General features: G+C 32.1%; 1 protein-coding gene across 3 annotated transcripts in view; it reads right to left on the bottom strand.

Annotated features, from left to right (window-relative positions):
- Nucleotides 1-4206: 4206 nt before the first annotated feature.
- LOC127703831 (epidermal differentiation-specific protein-like) overlaps nucleotides 4207-17963 on the bottom strand; it is a 108950-nt gene continuing 95193 nt past the window's right edge. The window contains exons 2-9 of one of the 3 annotated variants that reach the window (XM_052207922.1): nucleotides 15047-15068; nucleotides 13695-13816; nucleotides 12807-12933; nucleotides 10866-11005; nucleotides 10220-10358; nucleotides 9297-9504; nucleotides 7029-7188; nucleotides 4207-4833 (exon numbers count right to left, since the gene is read on the bottom strand). In XM_052207922.1, coding sequence (XP_052063882.1) covers nucleotides 4665-4833; nucleotides 7029-7188; nucleotides 9297-9504; nucleotides 10220-10358; nucleotides 10866-11005; nucleotides 12807-12933; nucleotides 13695-13816; nucleotides 15047-15058 — 1077 coding nt within the window. In that variant the 5' untranslated portion in view covers nucleotides 15059-15068 and the 3' untranslated portion in view covers nucleotides 4207-4664. The remainder of the gene's footprint in view (nucleotides 4834-7028; nucleotides 7189-9296; nucleotides 9505-10219; nucleotides 10359-10865; nucleotides 11006-12806; nucleotides 12934-13694; nucleotides 13817-15046; nucleotides 15069-17963) is intronic. The other 2 variants (XM_052207923.1, XM_052207924.1) reach the window with 2 other exon arrangements.

Genomic DNA, 17963 nt, shown 5'->3' with positions numbered 1-17963 from the left:
ATAACTAATTCAACAATTTTTCACGACAGAACACGTACAATTTAGGAAGATGCAATATCTTATTAGTTTCTAGGGATCGTTAGGTCACGATTTTGTTGTGACTAGAAGTTTATTCATTGATTATAATTTAAGTACATTACGGTGATTTATTCTGAAGGAATAGGTAATCATATTTTATATGGTTCTCAAAACAAACATTACAATCGGATCTTTTTGTAATGCCAGGCGCGTAGCTACGTTTACGTCAAAACGCCCGGGCGTACACATGAATTTAGGAGAAAAAATAATTTAATCTAAACAAATAAAAAAAAAAAGCTTAAACCACACGAGTCTTGTTATTCTTTCTTCAATAATAAATTTTAAAAGTCACGAAATTTACTGTTTAATGAAATAGTATCATATTACATTATTTGTTCATTTTCTGTCAAAGTCTGAATGTACTGTGAATTCTACTCAGTTTCCTATTGTTTAAAGCAATTCATTCGATATGTGGTTTGCATTTTTGACGAGCCTTCGACATTTATGTCGCGAAAACGAGACCATGGCTTAGCGTTCCTAGATTCTGTCGGCGTCGTCAACATTTAGGTTTAGTCTGTTGTTAAAGTTATTTTTGATTTTATCAATAACTTTGTCAGACATTCATGGAGTTCTACGGAAGTTAGACAGAATATTTTTATGACCAAATTTAAGACAGTATTCAGAGCAAAATTTTATGAATATTTCTTTTGATTTTTGTCTCGCCTTGACGCCGGGAGTCAAAAAGTGAGACATAGGTTATGTTGTTTCCTGCGTCGTTGTCGGCGGCGGAGTCAACAATTTATAAGTTTGTAATTAGGTCACTTAATGAGGAACCACTAGTGGTAGGCAAATAATATTTGATATGCAGTTGTATTAGCATTGGCACATTTCATTCCCATGGAGATTATTTGAATGTATGACAGAAAGTCACTGGACAAAAAGAAACGGACAAAAAGTCACGGACAAAAAGTCACAGGACAAAAAGTCAATATTCAGTTTTGAGATTATTTTTCTTTGAACAAGAAAATACTAATTTAAAAAGAAATATTTTGGTTTTTTTCTTAAACTATTATTTATAAAGCAACTTTGTAATTAAAATTTATGCAATAAATATTAATAATGATCAAATAATTGCTATGAAAACAAAATGTCAAAGAGGCTTTATCCTTAAATGGCTTCATGGTGCCAAGAAATATATCCTTTGCACGATAAAATTTAATAAATTTTCATTTATCAATGCTTATGAACAATTTCCTAAACTTAAAAATGAATATATGTAATAAAAAGAAAATATTTCAAGATCTTTCTCTTATATATTTAAACAATTGTCAACAAACTATTTTGACTTTTTGTCCTGACTTTTTGTCCTATCAAATTTGTGACTTTATGTCCTGGGACTTTTTGTCCTGTGACTTTCTCTCCGTTTACCGATTATTTGGCCCCGCCCCCTCAGTCATGGTCTATTGACTTTGAAACTTTTGCTTGGTTTACATGCATTAGTTTGTAATAAGTTTGTTTATGGGGAACCACTAGTGTTATGTCAACGATATTTTACTACTAGGGGGTGTTTAACGACCTTGACTACCAATGAGGATCTCGCACGGTCGACTAAAAAGACTTAGTTTTTGTTTACAGTTAATATTTAGATGCCGTACAAGGTTAAAGTGTTTTTCGGACATCAATTAATTTGTCAAACCTTCATGAAATTTTACCTAAGTTGGACACAAACTTTTTATGATCAAAAGTCAGTATCCAGAGCATAATGAAAATATATATTTTTTTTATTTTCCGTATTTTACTAATAAAAGGACTTTGTTGTTTTGTAGTTAATAAGTAGATACATTTTGAGGTTAATTGTTACACATCAATTACTTTGTCAAACTTTCATTCAATTTTATGAACATTTGGCAGAAGATTTTTAATGATTTTAAAAGAGATAATTTTGAATTTTTTTTTTTTTTTTTTTCAGTATTTTACTGACTTATTTTTTTTACAATTAACAGACGGTCTGTTTTTACATGATAAATTTGTAAACCTTCATAGATTGTTATGAACCTTGAAAATAAGCTTATCTTCAAGATAAAGTTTTTTGTCTTAAATCCTGTATTTCACTGATCAATAGATAACTTTTTATAGTCAACATTACACTTTTACACTGACAGAAGTAATCCCAGGCGAGACACAGGGTTCCACGGAACTCTTTACGAATTTTATATTTCATCTGAAAATCTATGAAAATTATTTATTTCATGTGTCTATTTACAGAATTTGCGCATAAAAATTGGTGAAAATTAAGATGAAGTCGAAATAATTAATAGAACAACAACATTGAAATGGAGACTTGCTTTTTTTATTATCTTGATATTTGTAGATCCCACATCTCCTTTTAAACATATTTTAAGTAACTGGTTTGGACATTTTTCTCTAAGACAAATGATCATTGGATTCAAAATCAACACAATGAATAAATAAACCTTAAAAAATAAATAAACTAGACTCTAAATATTAAGCTATTGATGAGTTTTTAATGACAGAAATGGTATCTTTTTCTCGTTAACGCGAGTATCTGGGGCTTCACCCCATCAACCCCCTACCAGGAGGTTCTCTGCCCTGGACCCGCTTTGGTCCCTCAGACACCTCGCCGAGTATCGGGCGTACACTTACAAATGGCCTAGCTACGCCACTGAATGCAGAGTAATAGTACCGTAAATTACAATTAACCTAAACAAGTTCAAGACAATCGATAACATTTCATCGATTACATTTTTTAATTTAAGGTCGATAAAATATGTAAATATATATTTTTTCCATCTAGCTGTTAACATATCAGGTGGTATACATGACTGTAAGTGCAATTCAGGACATTTCGGACAAAGATCACGTTCGGACCAAGCCGATCATTGCGCTCAACACAATCTGACGTATGCATGGCTGTTGAGATTCCCGAATTTAGACATAAAGTCACAATGAAAAATCGTATTGATATTAAAATTCATTACTCTGTATTGTCATTAAAGAACAAACACAAAACGTTTAAGCATTAAAAAAACCATTATGATAATGCATGTTTATTATATTAAACATGTTAAATCAAATCATTATATAAATAACACATAGCTGAAAGGGTGATAGAGCAGATTGTTACCCCGAGAAAACATTGTCAGCTGAGGCGAAGCCAAGGTTGACAATGTCTTTTCGAGGCGTAACAATCTGCTCTATCACCATCTCAGATATGTGTTATTTAATTTGTTATACTGAATGTTCTGTTATTACTGTATATTAAATTTCAAATTCAAAGTAATAAACTATGACGTCTTGTACATAACAACCATCCGTATATAATAAAGCGCACACTTGATCAAGCGTCTCCGTGAAGGGTAATAGAGTATTTACCATAGGATAGAGTAAATTGCCTCCCTCGTATTTACCAATCAAAATCTGGCATTTTGACATGAAGTATAATAAATAGAAAATATCCTATAACACATTTATTAACAGATTTAACACAATAAACATGATATCTGCAAAAGAAAAATCAACATGGGATTTGTAAATAAGTTTGTAACATTATTGCGTACTAACTGATTCTGGGGAAGATTGTTGTGCAACTTTTAGATAAAATCATTACAGTCTTTAATGTCAAGTCGACCCACTGCCTTAATTCGAATGATTCATTGTCAGATTTTTTCTGTTTGAAATATTTATTGATAGTATTCACGCTTGAAAATATTACTTTTAACTGTTATCAAAGAATAATAAACAAGAATGTGTCCATAGTACACGGATGCCCCACTCGCACTATCATTTTCTATGTTCAGTGGACCGTGAAATTGGGGTCAAAACTCTAATTTGGCACTAAAATTAGAAAGATCATATCATAGGGAACATGTGTACCAAGTTTCAAGTTGATTGGACTTCAACTTCATCAAAAACTACCTTAACCTGAAGCGGGACAGACGGACGAACGCACAGACCGAAAAACATAATGCCCCTCTACTATCGTAGGTGGGGCATAAGAAAGGGTTTTCACCTACTTTCGGGAATCTCGCGATCAGTGTCCGAATGGTCTTATTCATTTATCTGCATGGATCACTAGCCTATCAACTATGATGTTGTCAGTTCGAACCAAGGACCTGGACTTCGACCCAAACGGACAAGATTTCCTGACGAAATTTGATAGTTCTCTCTTCCAATATACACAACTAACAAGAATGATATATCCAATGCTATTGGAAGTGGTGTTGAACACCAAGAAACACAACATACAATCTTCTTACATATTTAATATATATGTTATAAGAAAAAAATAAGCATACTAACTACATGATGAACATAGATATGTGGTATAAAATGAAAAGACCAAATTGTTTGTTATACATGAAGGTCTTGATGGGCTTTACATAATAGAGAAGAATGTGCCGAATCTAAAGAAAAATGGATTTAAAAAAATACAGAATATAGAAAAAATAGGACCAAAAACAAAGAACAGAGAATAATGGGATGCCACAATGTAAAGAATAGAGAATTATAAAGGGAAAATACAAATAATAGAGAAAAATTACCTAAAAGATATAAGAAAACAAAAATGAAGGACCCCAACACCCATCCCATCAAATCAAATCAAAAATACAAAAGGTACCGAATGTTTAAGTTGACACTTTTGTTTCGTTGAATTCAGTATGAAAATCAAAGTACTGGCATCCATAAAACACACCCTTTTCTGTTATTGTGCGTTCTGTGTCATCTCCGTAATACAATATGGCAGTGAATGGAATGTTGATATTTCCTTGGGTTAATTTCGATGTCATCGAAACTCTACAATTATAGAAAAAGATATCAATTTCATACAAAAAGATTTGTTAAGCAGGTAAAATTTTAAAAGTTTCTTACTGGCTAAAATTGTGCATGCAGATAGATACTCATATTGAACCAATACCCAAAACTGCAGGCAGTTGTTACCAAAAACAAAAAAAAGTAATAACTTTTTTTATTTTGTTAAGATTTTCTCTTTTGATAGCTAGTCATGGAGAGAACCATTTTGAGATATGCTGTTTCGTACTGAGAACACCTGGACTCATATAAAAATATTTAGAGTACAATGGGAATTCAGACAAAACAAAAATGTTCATTTGCTAACAATTTTCAGCAATTGTCAATAAATTTTGGTATACTTGAATGGCTTTCTTGAAATATTACATCGAGTAAAGGTGTTCTTACGAGGCCCATAGAAAGAAGACGCAAATTAACATTCTATAATTGGGCATTTAATCTATATAGATAGAGCAAAATGGTAACTTCACTGTCAATACAAGGCTTAAGAGACAGTGGTGAATTGGAAAATATTTATATTTTCCATAAAATCGCCCAAAGATTTTTATTTCCGTTTTTTTGAATTAACCCTTGAGAGAATCTTAAATTTATACAAGATAAATTGTTTCAGTTTCACAACCGACACATATAAAATAATATACTTTATTTGTCTGATAAGTGTATCGAATACGATACCAAAAGATGTGAATGCTGTAAAATACTCGTGATGTAGCATACAAGTTACACATTAATTGGATTATAAGGTATACCGTTTGATATTAAACTGTGTCATATGTGAGATCGACTACTTTTACATTTCTGTGTTGAGCTGTGCTTTCTTAGATCAAAAGTAATGTATTGAAATGTTTTATTTTTATGTACTGTTGTGTATTGATTTGTGTGTTTTGTATAATTTATTGCACTTTATTTCATTGCACTTTGTGTAAATTAGTGTTGATGTTGTCTGTTATTCGTTCTTTTTTCATGTATCTTTGTTGATAACTTTGAATAATATAATTATATATGTATTTATTATATAATGATTATAATATACCCTTTTTGTATACTTTCACTGACCCATTCCTTCATACTTTCAACTATACGACTGTGGAATAACCTTAATGTGGTGACCCGCAATATTGACTCTTTATGTAAATTTAAAACCGAATGAAAAAATCTTAAAATGAATTCATATGCCCAAGTACCTAAACATTACCTGAATTTGGCAATCGTAAACTCAACATCATTTTGACTCAACTTAGATGCTCAGCCTCTTTTTTGAATTATGATCTTAACAGAATCTCCGTCTTGTAGCTGTGGTGCTAAGCGTTAAGATTCATATCACGTCTTTTTTGAATGTCCTAATTATGCGAATATAAGAATCAAACTATTTAATAATCTGAACTGGTTACCAGAAAACTCTCCACTAAATTTGAACATCTTAACCTCCGGTGATTCGTCATAAATTAATGATGAAAATTAAAGAATATTAAATAATGTATATGAATTTATTAAAGAGTCAAAGAGGTTTCTAATTGCGTAATATAGTACACTAAAGTGCATATACATGTGTATTGTGTACAACCATTCACATCATCACACATCATCTTTTTACATATCCACAATGTATTGTTTGCATGCATGCTTTGTAAAAATTCTATTGTTATAAATTGTACATGGGAGAAAACTTTATAAGTTTGATTAACTAGTGTCTCATCCCTTTTGCATATTTAAGCAAATAAAATAATAATTTTATGTTTAAACTATGTATTTATTATTCTAAAAGAGAGGCGAAAGATACCTAAGGAACATCCAAACTCATAAGTCGAAAATAAACTAGCAACGCCATGGCAAAAAAAAAGAAGAAAAAGGCCAAAAGACAAACAATAGTACACAAAAAACAACATAGAAAACTAAAGACTGAGCAACACGAACCCCACCAAAATCGGGTGTGATGTTTTACATCATCAAAACAGCCACAATATCTGCGTACGAGTAAATTCATGTTTATGTTAACTAAATTTATACTTTATTTATTGTGCCAACTTATTTATTATGTTTTTATATGCAAAGATGAAAAATTGAACATGAATGTTTATTATATATTATCATTTGTACCATGATATTTATGTATATTGGCTAATTGCGTACAGGAATAGGTAGACATACATTATTATTTTTTTTTATTAAATTATACATACGTGGAATACCGCGGGATTTTTGACGGATACTCTGCAACCCATTTTTCAGTTTTTGACTTTTTTGTTCCTGCAGTACTCCCCATACTAACAGACATCTCAGCGCTAATACTGACTTCTGTTTCACCAACAAACGGAATTCCAACCTTGCCCGTCATTGTTGCTGTAATGAGATATTGTTCCTTGTGCATAGCTCTGATTCCTTGTCCGGATTTTGCTGTCATCTGATCCTTTAGGGGTTTATCAGCTCTTCAATGATTGTATTAGGTTTTTGAAAACGAGCTTCATTGATGTGACATTTATTGTACAAATGTGCATCTAGTTCAATAATATTGGTTCTGTTGATGTTATTTGCATTTTTGTTATTTATCTCAAAATTATAACCAGAAAAATTTGACGAATTATATAACATCACATTGAAAGGTCCTCCTGTTACTGCACCTACTATTTTCTGCAGCTTTTGAAAAGGGCCGGGTAATTTCTTTTCTCAGAAGACACCCTTAGAGCAATTGGCTACGTTTTAAGGGCAGAACCAGAATCACATTTCGACAATCAAAGTTCCTTCAATGATGCTCGAGGTCAAAATATTTGAAAACAAAAGCCTAGTAGTAACGTTTAAGAGCTAAACTATTAGTATAATCGAAAAGGACCAACATAATTGACAAACCCTCACAAGAGATTAGAGCTATGCATTAGGGAGATACATTCAATAATGATTTACTTAGTTTTAAAACAGCAAATTGAAAAAAAAACAATTTTCGTGTTTAAACCAGTGCCGAAGTACCAAGCTGCATCCTTATACCAGGAATACAGGGGTCGTCCTAAATCACATGTATATATTTCCGTATTATCGTAACAGTAACGTTTACAGATTCACATATGATCAATTATCTTACCTCCGATACATTTCTAGGAATATCATGGTCATGGTTAGTAAAGTGGTGTTACGTACTTTTATAAAAACAACACGCCGTTGAGAAAAAATCTGAAACGTTTCGCCCAGACAATAGATGGAGAAATTGATGATGAACGATTAAAAATAAATGCAGAAGACACATCAAAAAAGCTAACAAGTTGTTATTGTTGGCGTTTGCATTTGTATAGACCAATGAAGTAGGTTCTTTATATTGAAATCTTGATATAATTGAAAGGACACTAGTCTAAATACCACATGTTAAGATAGTCGGTAAGATAAATTCGTTACACAGTGTGCTATTGACCTAATATATAAAGGGTCAGTAAATTCCATATGGGGTTCGAGCTTCGCTTCGCCCTTACCCCATATATATCGTATTAGGTCACTAGCACACTGTGTAACTAATATTATTCTGTCTAATTTGAGTTTTTAATCTTTTCATTTGATAGTACTATCTTCTTTTATAGCGATTATACTCGCAAACCTATCACGAGGTTTTTTATTAATTTTTTTTTATTTCCAAATCCCAAATTCCGATCGTCTGCCAGGACAGGTTCAATTTAGGCGACAAATTGTTTTGGCGACATTTTTTTACTATAATGAATATTGCTTTACGATTTTTTTCTTTTCAACAGTCAAACTTATAATTGATCTATCCATCATGCAAGTTCTGTCAATGAATTCTAAAAAATACTCTAATTTCTCTACTGATAAAGAGTCCCAACAATCTTGAGCAAAGTTGACAGTAGTTGTATTTGAATCTTCAATTTATGTCCATTTTGTCATACAGCCCTTCGAGTATTCAAGTATTATAGACTATTAGAAGCGCAACGACGCATCAAATTTATAAAGTGTATTTTTCTTATTTAGGCTGGTGCTCTCCCTTACAACATACGGGTATCTCAGAAACCTTTGTTGTCAGAGCCAAACAGATAAAGGACAGGGAACCAGTCTATTTCCTTATTAAGGATGTTCGGTACTCCTTTTTTCTTTCTTTTTTTCTATAATCGGAATCCTCTAGTTTTATCCATAGTGCCAATAACAATTTTTCCCGCTAACCCTACTTTTCTTTTCATATTTTGATTACATAGAGATTAAAAAGTCATTTTTGAAAATCTTATAAAATCCTTGTTATTTTTCATATTAAATGTATGAACAATCTAGAGAGAACCATTTCACACCAAATTTTTTCTATTGAATATGATTATGATTTTTGACACGGGCCCTTCATTTTTTTCCTGCTTTTTGAGTTTTGTTATTTATATACTATTAATCATGTGTTAATCTATAACAGTCTTTCAAGGCGCTTGTTATTTTGAAAAAGAGGAGCGAACATCCTTTCACTTATATCCTACTTGATACTTTAGCTGCTCTGTCCCATCTGAATTCATATGTATCTTCTCTTGTTATGGTTATTTCGTCTGTTTTTGTTACAGTCTGCTCTACTGAGGTATTATTCACTTGAGTCCAGCTGAACACGGATGTAGGGGTCCTGAGGATATGTGCTTTATCCAAGTCATAATCAATCTGCAGCAGCTTCATCTTAACCCCAGCTGCTGGTTTCTTTAACAATGAAAATGATTGCTAAGAAGTACATGTAACAATGAAGATGGCGAAAGCACCGAATATAAGTAGGTATTAAGAAATGAGTAATATGTTTTTGCATCAAAGTTGTGGAAGGATGTAGTATTTAGAATCAGTTTTGTAATTCTGTGTAATCTACCATATTGTTGGCACAATAGAGATTAATAATCGCGTAAACCAAGTATTCCCTGTTGTTATATTTAATGTTTAATACAATGGTTTCATATCAAGATAAAAAAAAAGAAGTATCGATACGAAACTCGTTCAATTTCACAAGCATTCATCCCGGTTTTTGATGTTTTGTATACTTTTGTTTTTCAGTTTGATTTTCGTTTTTTCTATAATATTGCATATTATCAAACAGTTGTTTTGCTACACAGTTAGCAGCGGAAACAGGTTTTTTTTTAAAGATGGAGAAAAAAAAAACATCTTGAAATTTTTATAATTGTTTATTTGTGACACAAAATACCTTTTTTTTTTTTAAATTTCAGCTCGTGGTTTTTGGTGTTTCTCAAAATGAACTTTTCTGTGTAGAGTTACGACTTGGTCTTTCCTGTATTTTTACGGTTGGTCGTTGTGTTGTCTGTAGTATTCGCGTTGAGTTTTCTTTAGTTTAAAAAAAATATTACTGCGTATAAATGATTGTTACTTTTAAGAATTGAATAAGATGAAACTAATCTAATCTGATAATTACCAAAATTATCTGGCTAAATGACGAAATCCTGTCATCCTTAAATCCGCCTACCTCATTTGGTTTATCAGAAGCTTCATATCTCCCTTTCAGAAACAGAGTTTGATCTCCCTTATAGTTAGGATGTTGATATCCAACCCACCTAGTGAAACAACCAATTATTTATAGACAATAATCATTGTATCATGATACATTTCTGTTGTCGGTAAATGCAGGCTACCTCTTCGGTTGCACCAAATTTATTAAGCATTATTTTCCTTTTGAACTTACTGTTACCTTTTTATCAAAATGATATCATTATTCCTAATTAGTGTTGTTTACCATTACAGAATGCCAATTATATTTTGAAACTGTAAGATCTACATCTTTCCTTACATTTATGTACTTAGGTATTCAACTTCATATACGTACAATTCCCCAAAATTTTATGCATGAAAAAGATAAACAGTAAAAGCCACAATGTGATATAGAGAACAACTTCATCAATGATACGTTTTTATTAACACTATATCGCAAGAGATATCAAGTAATGAATACAGCAAAATTCAAAGTAGAAGTCACAAATATCTTATTGAGCATGTGTCAAATATTTTCATGGGGGCAGTACTAATGGTCAAAGGTGATTACTCATAGTAGAACAGATACTTACGCGCCACTTTTCACCTCAATTGATGATATTTTGTTATCAAATTTGTACCATTTAAGGTTTTCTACATCATCAGTAAATGTCAGAGACCGTCCGCTAAAAGTGTCAGCATAGACTGTACACTCTGGCTCTTCAATGAAATCCTAAAAAAAAAGTATCTTCCATCACATATCTTATATGAGGGTCCGTTATTCTCTATTCTGTAAACCCCATCCAAATCTTCTGATATGACGTAACTATTGTGTCAAGTAATCAAGGTGTTCTACTTCGTCAGTGAAAGTCAGAGACCACCCGGAAAAAATGTATTTTCACTCCCTACACTCAAAGGTTCTTCGGTGAAACCATAAAACAGTAGATCAAATTAGTTATCGTTTGTGATACAACTCTTTTGTCTACTTGTTTATTTGTCTGCAACAGTGAAGTTCATGTACGTTTCAGACATTTTGTCTTTATAGTTTATATTACTCTTGCAATGATTAACGTTCTTTTTGTAATTCTAACACCTTTTTTTTACTCTAAAAACTGAGACGGGTTCATGCAAACTGTGTTTAAGGAATGCTTGTTGAATGTACATATCTTTCTAAAGTAGTTTTTCTGAACACTTGGATTTAGATAAAACAAGATGATTGTATTATCCTGGTATCTTTTTATTTCTTGTGAAACCTAGCTATAGCCATTGTAGCGATCCCCTTCTTCTTCTTGGTGATCTAAGGGATAAGGCAGGATATGCAGATCCTGCTATGGAACCCACATGTTGCACCCATTATTGTGATCATGGCAAGTACAAATTTGGAGAAATGTCTCTTCGGTGATGTCACTATCGAGGACAAGACAACGGATTTGTGGCTACCTCAATTGGAACAATTCCATGGTCATCTGAACAGTCTAGTCCTGATGACCACTTAATTGAACAAGGTGACATATAGTTGCTTAAATCAACGTCAATTTGTCTCCTGTAAAATTTGTGTCGCATTGGCAATCATACCACATCTTATGTTTATCAGGAGACCGCGCATAATTTGGAAAGAAGAGACCACAAATGATCGCTACTTCTAGAAGATAGCTATTATAGCTACTATACTGTTGTTAAATGAATACCACCGTTTGCGAAACGACACTTCTAATAGGTTTCGTGAATTTTCAGCATCTAATTTAATTGAAATCAACAGTATAAATGAGAGGCCAATATATTTTCATATAGTCAGATCATCGGAAGAGAGAACCATGTCAACTACATTAGTTATTTTATCAGGCATTTAGGCTTTGCTGTTAAATTTTGAATGTTTCAAAATATATGTTTATGCAGAGAACATACTGAGACTGTAAAAATGTTTGAAAATGTTCAAAAGTCTGCGTTATGTGTTACCCTGTCAAAGCACTCTCTATGTTAACATGGTTAAGGGGTCTCGGTGGCCGGCTGGTCTAAGTAGTTTAACTGCTGTATCAATAACCTGTCAACACTGAGGTTGTTTGTTTGAATCCCGCATGTGGCAGGTGCGCTCGACTCCAATCTTAATTAACAAGGGTTGTCAGTTTTCCTGTTGAAGGTCGATGATTCTCTCCGTGAACTCCGGCCTCCCTTAACAAATAAAACTGACCGCCACGAAATAGCCAATAGTGCTGCGACTGTAAAAATTTTCAAAAGTCTGCGTTATCAGTTACCCAGTAAAAGCACTGTCTATGTAAATGCATGATTTCACTCAATGAATTCATCCTTATTAGGACATATTCTAGCAAACCATATGTAAATGCCATGTAGGATGCAAAAAGAAAAACACCATATAAGTATTATATAACATATTAGGGAGATAGTGCATTGTAGTTTAACGTTCTTAGTAATCAATCGTGGATATCGTAGATATGATTATTTAAATTTTTGTTTAATATTGTTCAAATCATATAGAAAAATAAGTGTTTGTTGTGTAAAGTACTTAGTATACATACGTTGTCATCTAGCAATTTTAAAGATGACGATCGGTCTTGGAAATACTTTGAGAACTTATCGTAAACCTCTCCTTCTTCTATGACAAATATACGTCCTTTGTAGTTCTTAAACTGATACAGTATCCACCTTTAACATTTAAATAAAACAGAAGATTAATCGAAATTGTATACAAAAGTGGACTACACATCCGATATTTTCTATGTATTTGTGATCTTTTAGCTACAGGAACTAGGGCATATATAGACAATAACTGTTTAGTGTCTTTAAATATCAGCTGAGCCGAGTACAAATACAACTGATATTTAAAGACACTAAACAGTTATTGTCTTTATCCAGCAATCAATTTTGTACATTTTTTACCATAAAATTGAGAATGGAAATGGGGAATATGTCAAGGAGACAATCCCAATCGTTGAATTTGTTTTTGAAAGAAATCGACATGACTTAAACGCGGACCGCAATGACTTTGACGACCCCAAATTGAACTGTGACGTTAACAGTAATTTGACATAACCGTTCACTCGCAACAGAAGCAGGATACCAGAAGACTATATACGTCTAGAATACGTATATCGCTTAGTGTTATTTGTACACCTGTATTAGTAGAAAGGTCGATTGCAGGATGAATAAGTATAGTTTGTACTCTGGTAAAAGTTTGTCATCGCAAACATAGTTCCTTTGAAAAACTAGGTTTTTATTTTCCAGAAATATTTGGTTTATATTTATTGAGTGTTACTAATAATTGTAATCCAATTGACAAATGAAATTTGTATGTGAAAGTTCACTTCAAATATTCTCTGACTGACTTAATCTTTCTAATAGAATAGGCATCTATACATGCTATATATATATGTAAAACTAATACATAATTTGATAGTTAAACATACACTCCTCTTTCGCATTTAACACTCGACGTAATGTCATCGAAGCCAGCGTCAAGCAAATCTGGACATGATTTTGTAAATTCTTTGCTTCTTCCTCCAAATTTCTTGTTTTTGTACAGCGTTATCTACAAGGAAAACAAAAACAATAGTAGAATACTAATTAAGTCCAAACGAAACAAATAGTTTTACACCGTTTTTCATTGCAGCTACATTTTCAGCCGACTACCGTACTGAGTTGTCTAAAAAAAACCTTTACTCCATTACATACTGAAAAGCTACCTCATTCCTTGTTTTGCATACGACCCAACTTTCAAATCTTCACAAAAGTATCTACAATGACGATCAATACACGACTTGAAAAAATAATTTTGCAAAATCGTAGCATGGACATATGTAAAATCGAAAAAAAAGATATAATCCTAAAGAAACGATGGAGAAAAGGGTATCACCCTCACTTAAAAAAACCAACACGCATCCAGCTAAAGATCTGAACTCTCTAAACTCCACTAATTTGTATATGGAAAAGATTCCTTTTTCCCTGTTTTGCGCTTCAACATTACCCCCCCCCCCCCCAAAAAAAAAAAAAAAAAACACACACACACACTCTACTCAAAAGCTATTCCACCACCAATATTTCACCCATATCCGCGACAGTTTTGTCAGTTTGCGATACGCTAAAATGAATTCCTCTCATGTTTGAAGAAAGGGAATTTTTTTGTTTTTAAATGAAAATTTTGTCAATGGTATATAATTGGGCTATTTCGTGGAGGTCAAAGAAAATATGCAACACATTTATTGATTTTAACAAGATATTACAGTTAAACAAAATAAATGGATAAGTGAACTAGTGCTAAGTCAGGAGCCTGTTGTTCAGTGGTTTCGTTTGTTGGTGTGGTTCTTACGTGTTTCTCGTTTCTCGTTTTTTATATAGATTAGACCGTTGGTTTTCCTGTTTGAATTGTTTTACACTAGTCTTTTCGGGGCCCTTGATAACTTGCTGTTCGATGTGAGCCAAGGCTCCGTGTTGAAGGCCGTACTTTGACCTATTATTGTTTACTTTTTATTACACATTGTGACTTGGATGGATAGTTGTCTCATTGGCACTCATACCACATCTTCTTATTTATAGTAAACCCTATAATGTCAAATATAAAATGTGCATGTATTTTATTATTCTTTTACGTATTTTAACCATTTTAGTAATTAAAGTCATGCAGGTTTTTATAGCTATGCACAGTGCAAAAGCATTTTTAATTAAAAAATATATTGTGTATCATAAGCAACGTTATTTACTTCTATGTCCCTCAGACCATGCAAAATGTATTTTGATTTAATATATGATAATAAATATTCACCTTTGGTTCCATTTCACAGCTTCTAAAAAAAATTGAATAATTGCAATTGTGAGATTAAACGGAGCATAAGAACCAATATGTATTTGCTCCAAAATATTTCAAATAAAAATATGTCTAGAACAATGATGTCTTTAAAAACAAAATAATAAAATATATAGATAAGTAATCCATGAGTAAATAACAGTCTGTCGTACAGATGGTCGTGCAACAAATTGAACAAGAATGTGTCCATAGTAAACGGATGCCCCACTTGCACTATCATTTTCTATGTTCAGTGGACTGTAAAATTGGGGGTCAAAACTCTAATTTGGCATTTAAATTAGAAAGATCATACCATAGGGAACATGTGTACTAAGTTTCAAGTTGATTGGACTTCAACTTCATCAAAAACTACCTTGACCAAAAACTTTAACCTGAAGCGGGACAGACGGACGGACGGACGGACGGAAACACGGACGGACGGACGAACGAACGAACGAACGGACGCACAGACCAAAAAACATAATGCCCCTAGGTGGGGTATCAAAAAATTTAAACAAAGGATGTAGTGAGTTTTAACAGGTATTATCTGTCAATTGGCTGATGTTTATAAGTGAGGATGAATTTAAGATTAATTTTTCCTAATAACAAGTCAATAAAACACGAAACAAAATTGAGCTGCGTCGGATGGAAATCGACCTTATGCAAATATATCTGTTAACTTATTTCGGGTTGAAAAATATCTATGTAAAGTCTGTAAATATATGAATATTGAGTTGATATACATGATATAGTAACCCTACAAAACAGACCCAAATTAATCTTTTATTTCGTATTTGAATGTTCCAATATCAATCAAAGTCTTATACATGTACATGTATACGAACACTTGCATAAGGTCAATTTCTATCCGACGCAGCTCAAATATTATTATAATGTTTGAATACACTGATAAAATAGTCATGGTTTTAACGTTACACATGTTACAATGAGTATCATGATCTGACTGGGTATATAATTTTGGTTGGCATTTAAAACTAAATGCACATATTTACTTCTCAATATGGCAAATTATAATCACATAATTGTACAGCAACAATCATTAACATATCGATTCAGTTAATTATGTTAGAAAATAATAATTTGAATGTTATAAAGTTAACATTTAAATAACAGATGATATCATTGACATGTGAGAAATAAATGAAAATAACGTTACACATGGTTTCATTACCTACATTGATAATATTCTGAACATTATTTTCTAATTTTGAATAGGTTCATCTCTACTTGTGAGTAGTATGTCGTCTTTTTTCTACCATGGTGTTGTCCCAAGTCAGGAATATGACATTTGTTTTCCATTTGTTTGATGTGTTTGAGCTTTTGATTTTTTCCATTTGATAAGGGACTTTCCGTTTTGAATTTTTCTTGGAATTCAGTATTTTTGTTATTTCACTTTTTAAGATAAAACTCCCAACATATATTTCAGTATATTTGATTGAGATTAAAACTTATGTTTGTATGGTGTGTCGACTAATTTTAACATTTCAGTGTTTACCAAGGTTTCCAATACTATAGTTTCATCTTTGTATAATAATGTGGGGGCAAATAAAAACAAAAATATAACCCCCGCTCCCCAAAAAGCTTTATATAATACAACCCACCTTCTATACTAATGACATTTTTAATTCCTTAGCGATTAAGTTTCAATTCAAGAAGTATGACCGAAGTCGAGACTACAGAAGTCATTATCACGAATTGGCTGGTCGATACTATGTACGTGCGTCTTAACTCACTTGCGAAATGTTTTTGTGGTCTTAGAACTTTATTTTTGACATTTTTACCTATTATGTCTGTTTGTTTTGTTCACACATTGTTGTCAATATAATGGAATTTTATGCGACTGTTATACAAATGAGAGGTTTAGCTAGCTATACAACCAGGTTTAATCCACCATTTTCTACATAAGGAAATGGCTGTACCAAGTCAGGAATATGACAGTTGTTTTCCATTCGTTTGATGTATTTCAGCTTTTGATTTTGCCATTTGATAAGGGTTTTCCGTATTGAATTTTTCTTGGAGTTCGGTATTTTTGTTATTTTACTTTTTACATACCAAATAAGCATATGAACTGTAATTTAACCTATTGTGTCCTATTCCCGATTGTTACATTTTTTTTTTTTAACTTTTGATTTTTTTATTTCCAACAATTACAACATATACATGACATACATACAATATAATACATATAAGATATATACAATGTCATCTTAATTGGAAATATTTTACAATTTCTATTGAAAAGATAAAAAAAAAATTAAAAAAAAATATATAAAAATTAATAAATAAATAAATAAATAATGATAATTAACAGATTGGAGTTAAGAGTAAAAAAGGAGGGAAAAAAATAAAAATAAAAAAAAACAAAAGGATTATCCAGTTACATCCCTATCTATATTTTGTTACATTTTGACTGAGTGACGATCGTATGGAATAAATAGCAGCAGATGCTTACCCGGTCAGTGCACCCGGTGTCGCACCTTATGGAGTTCATGTGATTCCCTCAGTTTTTATTTGTTCAATTATCCTAATTTGTACTTTTTACATCGATCGATGAGATTTCAACATTGTTTAACTATTTTTGATTAAATTTAGTAAAGCCTTTAAATTCAAATGACGATTTTGCAAACTGAACTACAAAAACAATTAACAATTAGAAATTTGTATGCCGCTGGAATTTGTCTTCAATCTTTTCCCCCTTTTCTGTTGTCTTTTCGAATTTCCAAAGGAGGTATTTCTGACAATGGAACATAAACTGAACTTTGATAATTTGTAAACTATAACTAGTTAAAATCATAATCAGCTGAACAGATATTTTTCATGTTTTTGAATTTTTGCCAGATATTCGGAATCCTCTGGTTTTATCCATGTAGTGCCA

Source organism: Mytilus californianus, unplaced genomic scaffold (assembly GCF_021869535.1).
Source record: "Mytilus californianus isolate M0D057914Y unplaced genomic scaffold, xbMytCali1.0.p SCAF_52, whole genome shotgun sequence".
Classification (NCBI taxonomy): Eukaryota; Metazoa; Mollusca; class Bivalvia; order Mytilida; family Mytilidae; genus Mytilus; species Mytilus californianus.
This window is presented reverse-complemented; position numbering and strand designations above follow the sequence as displayed.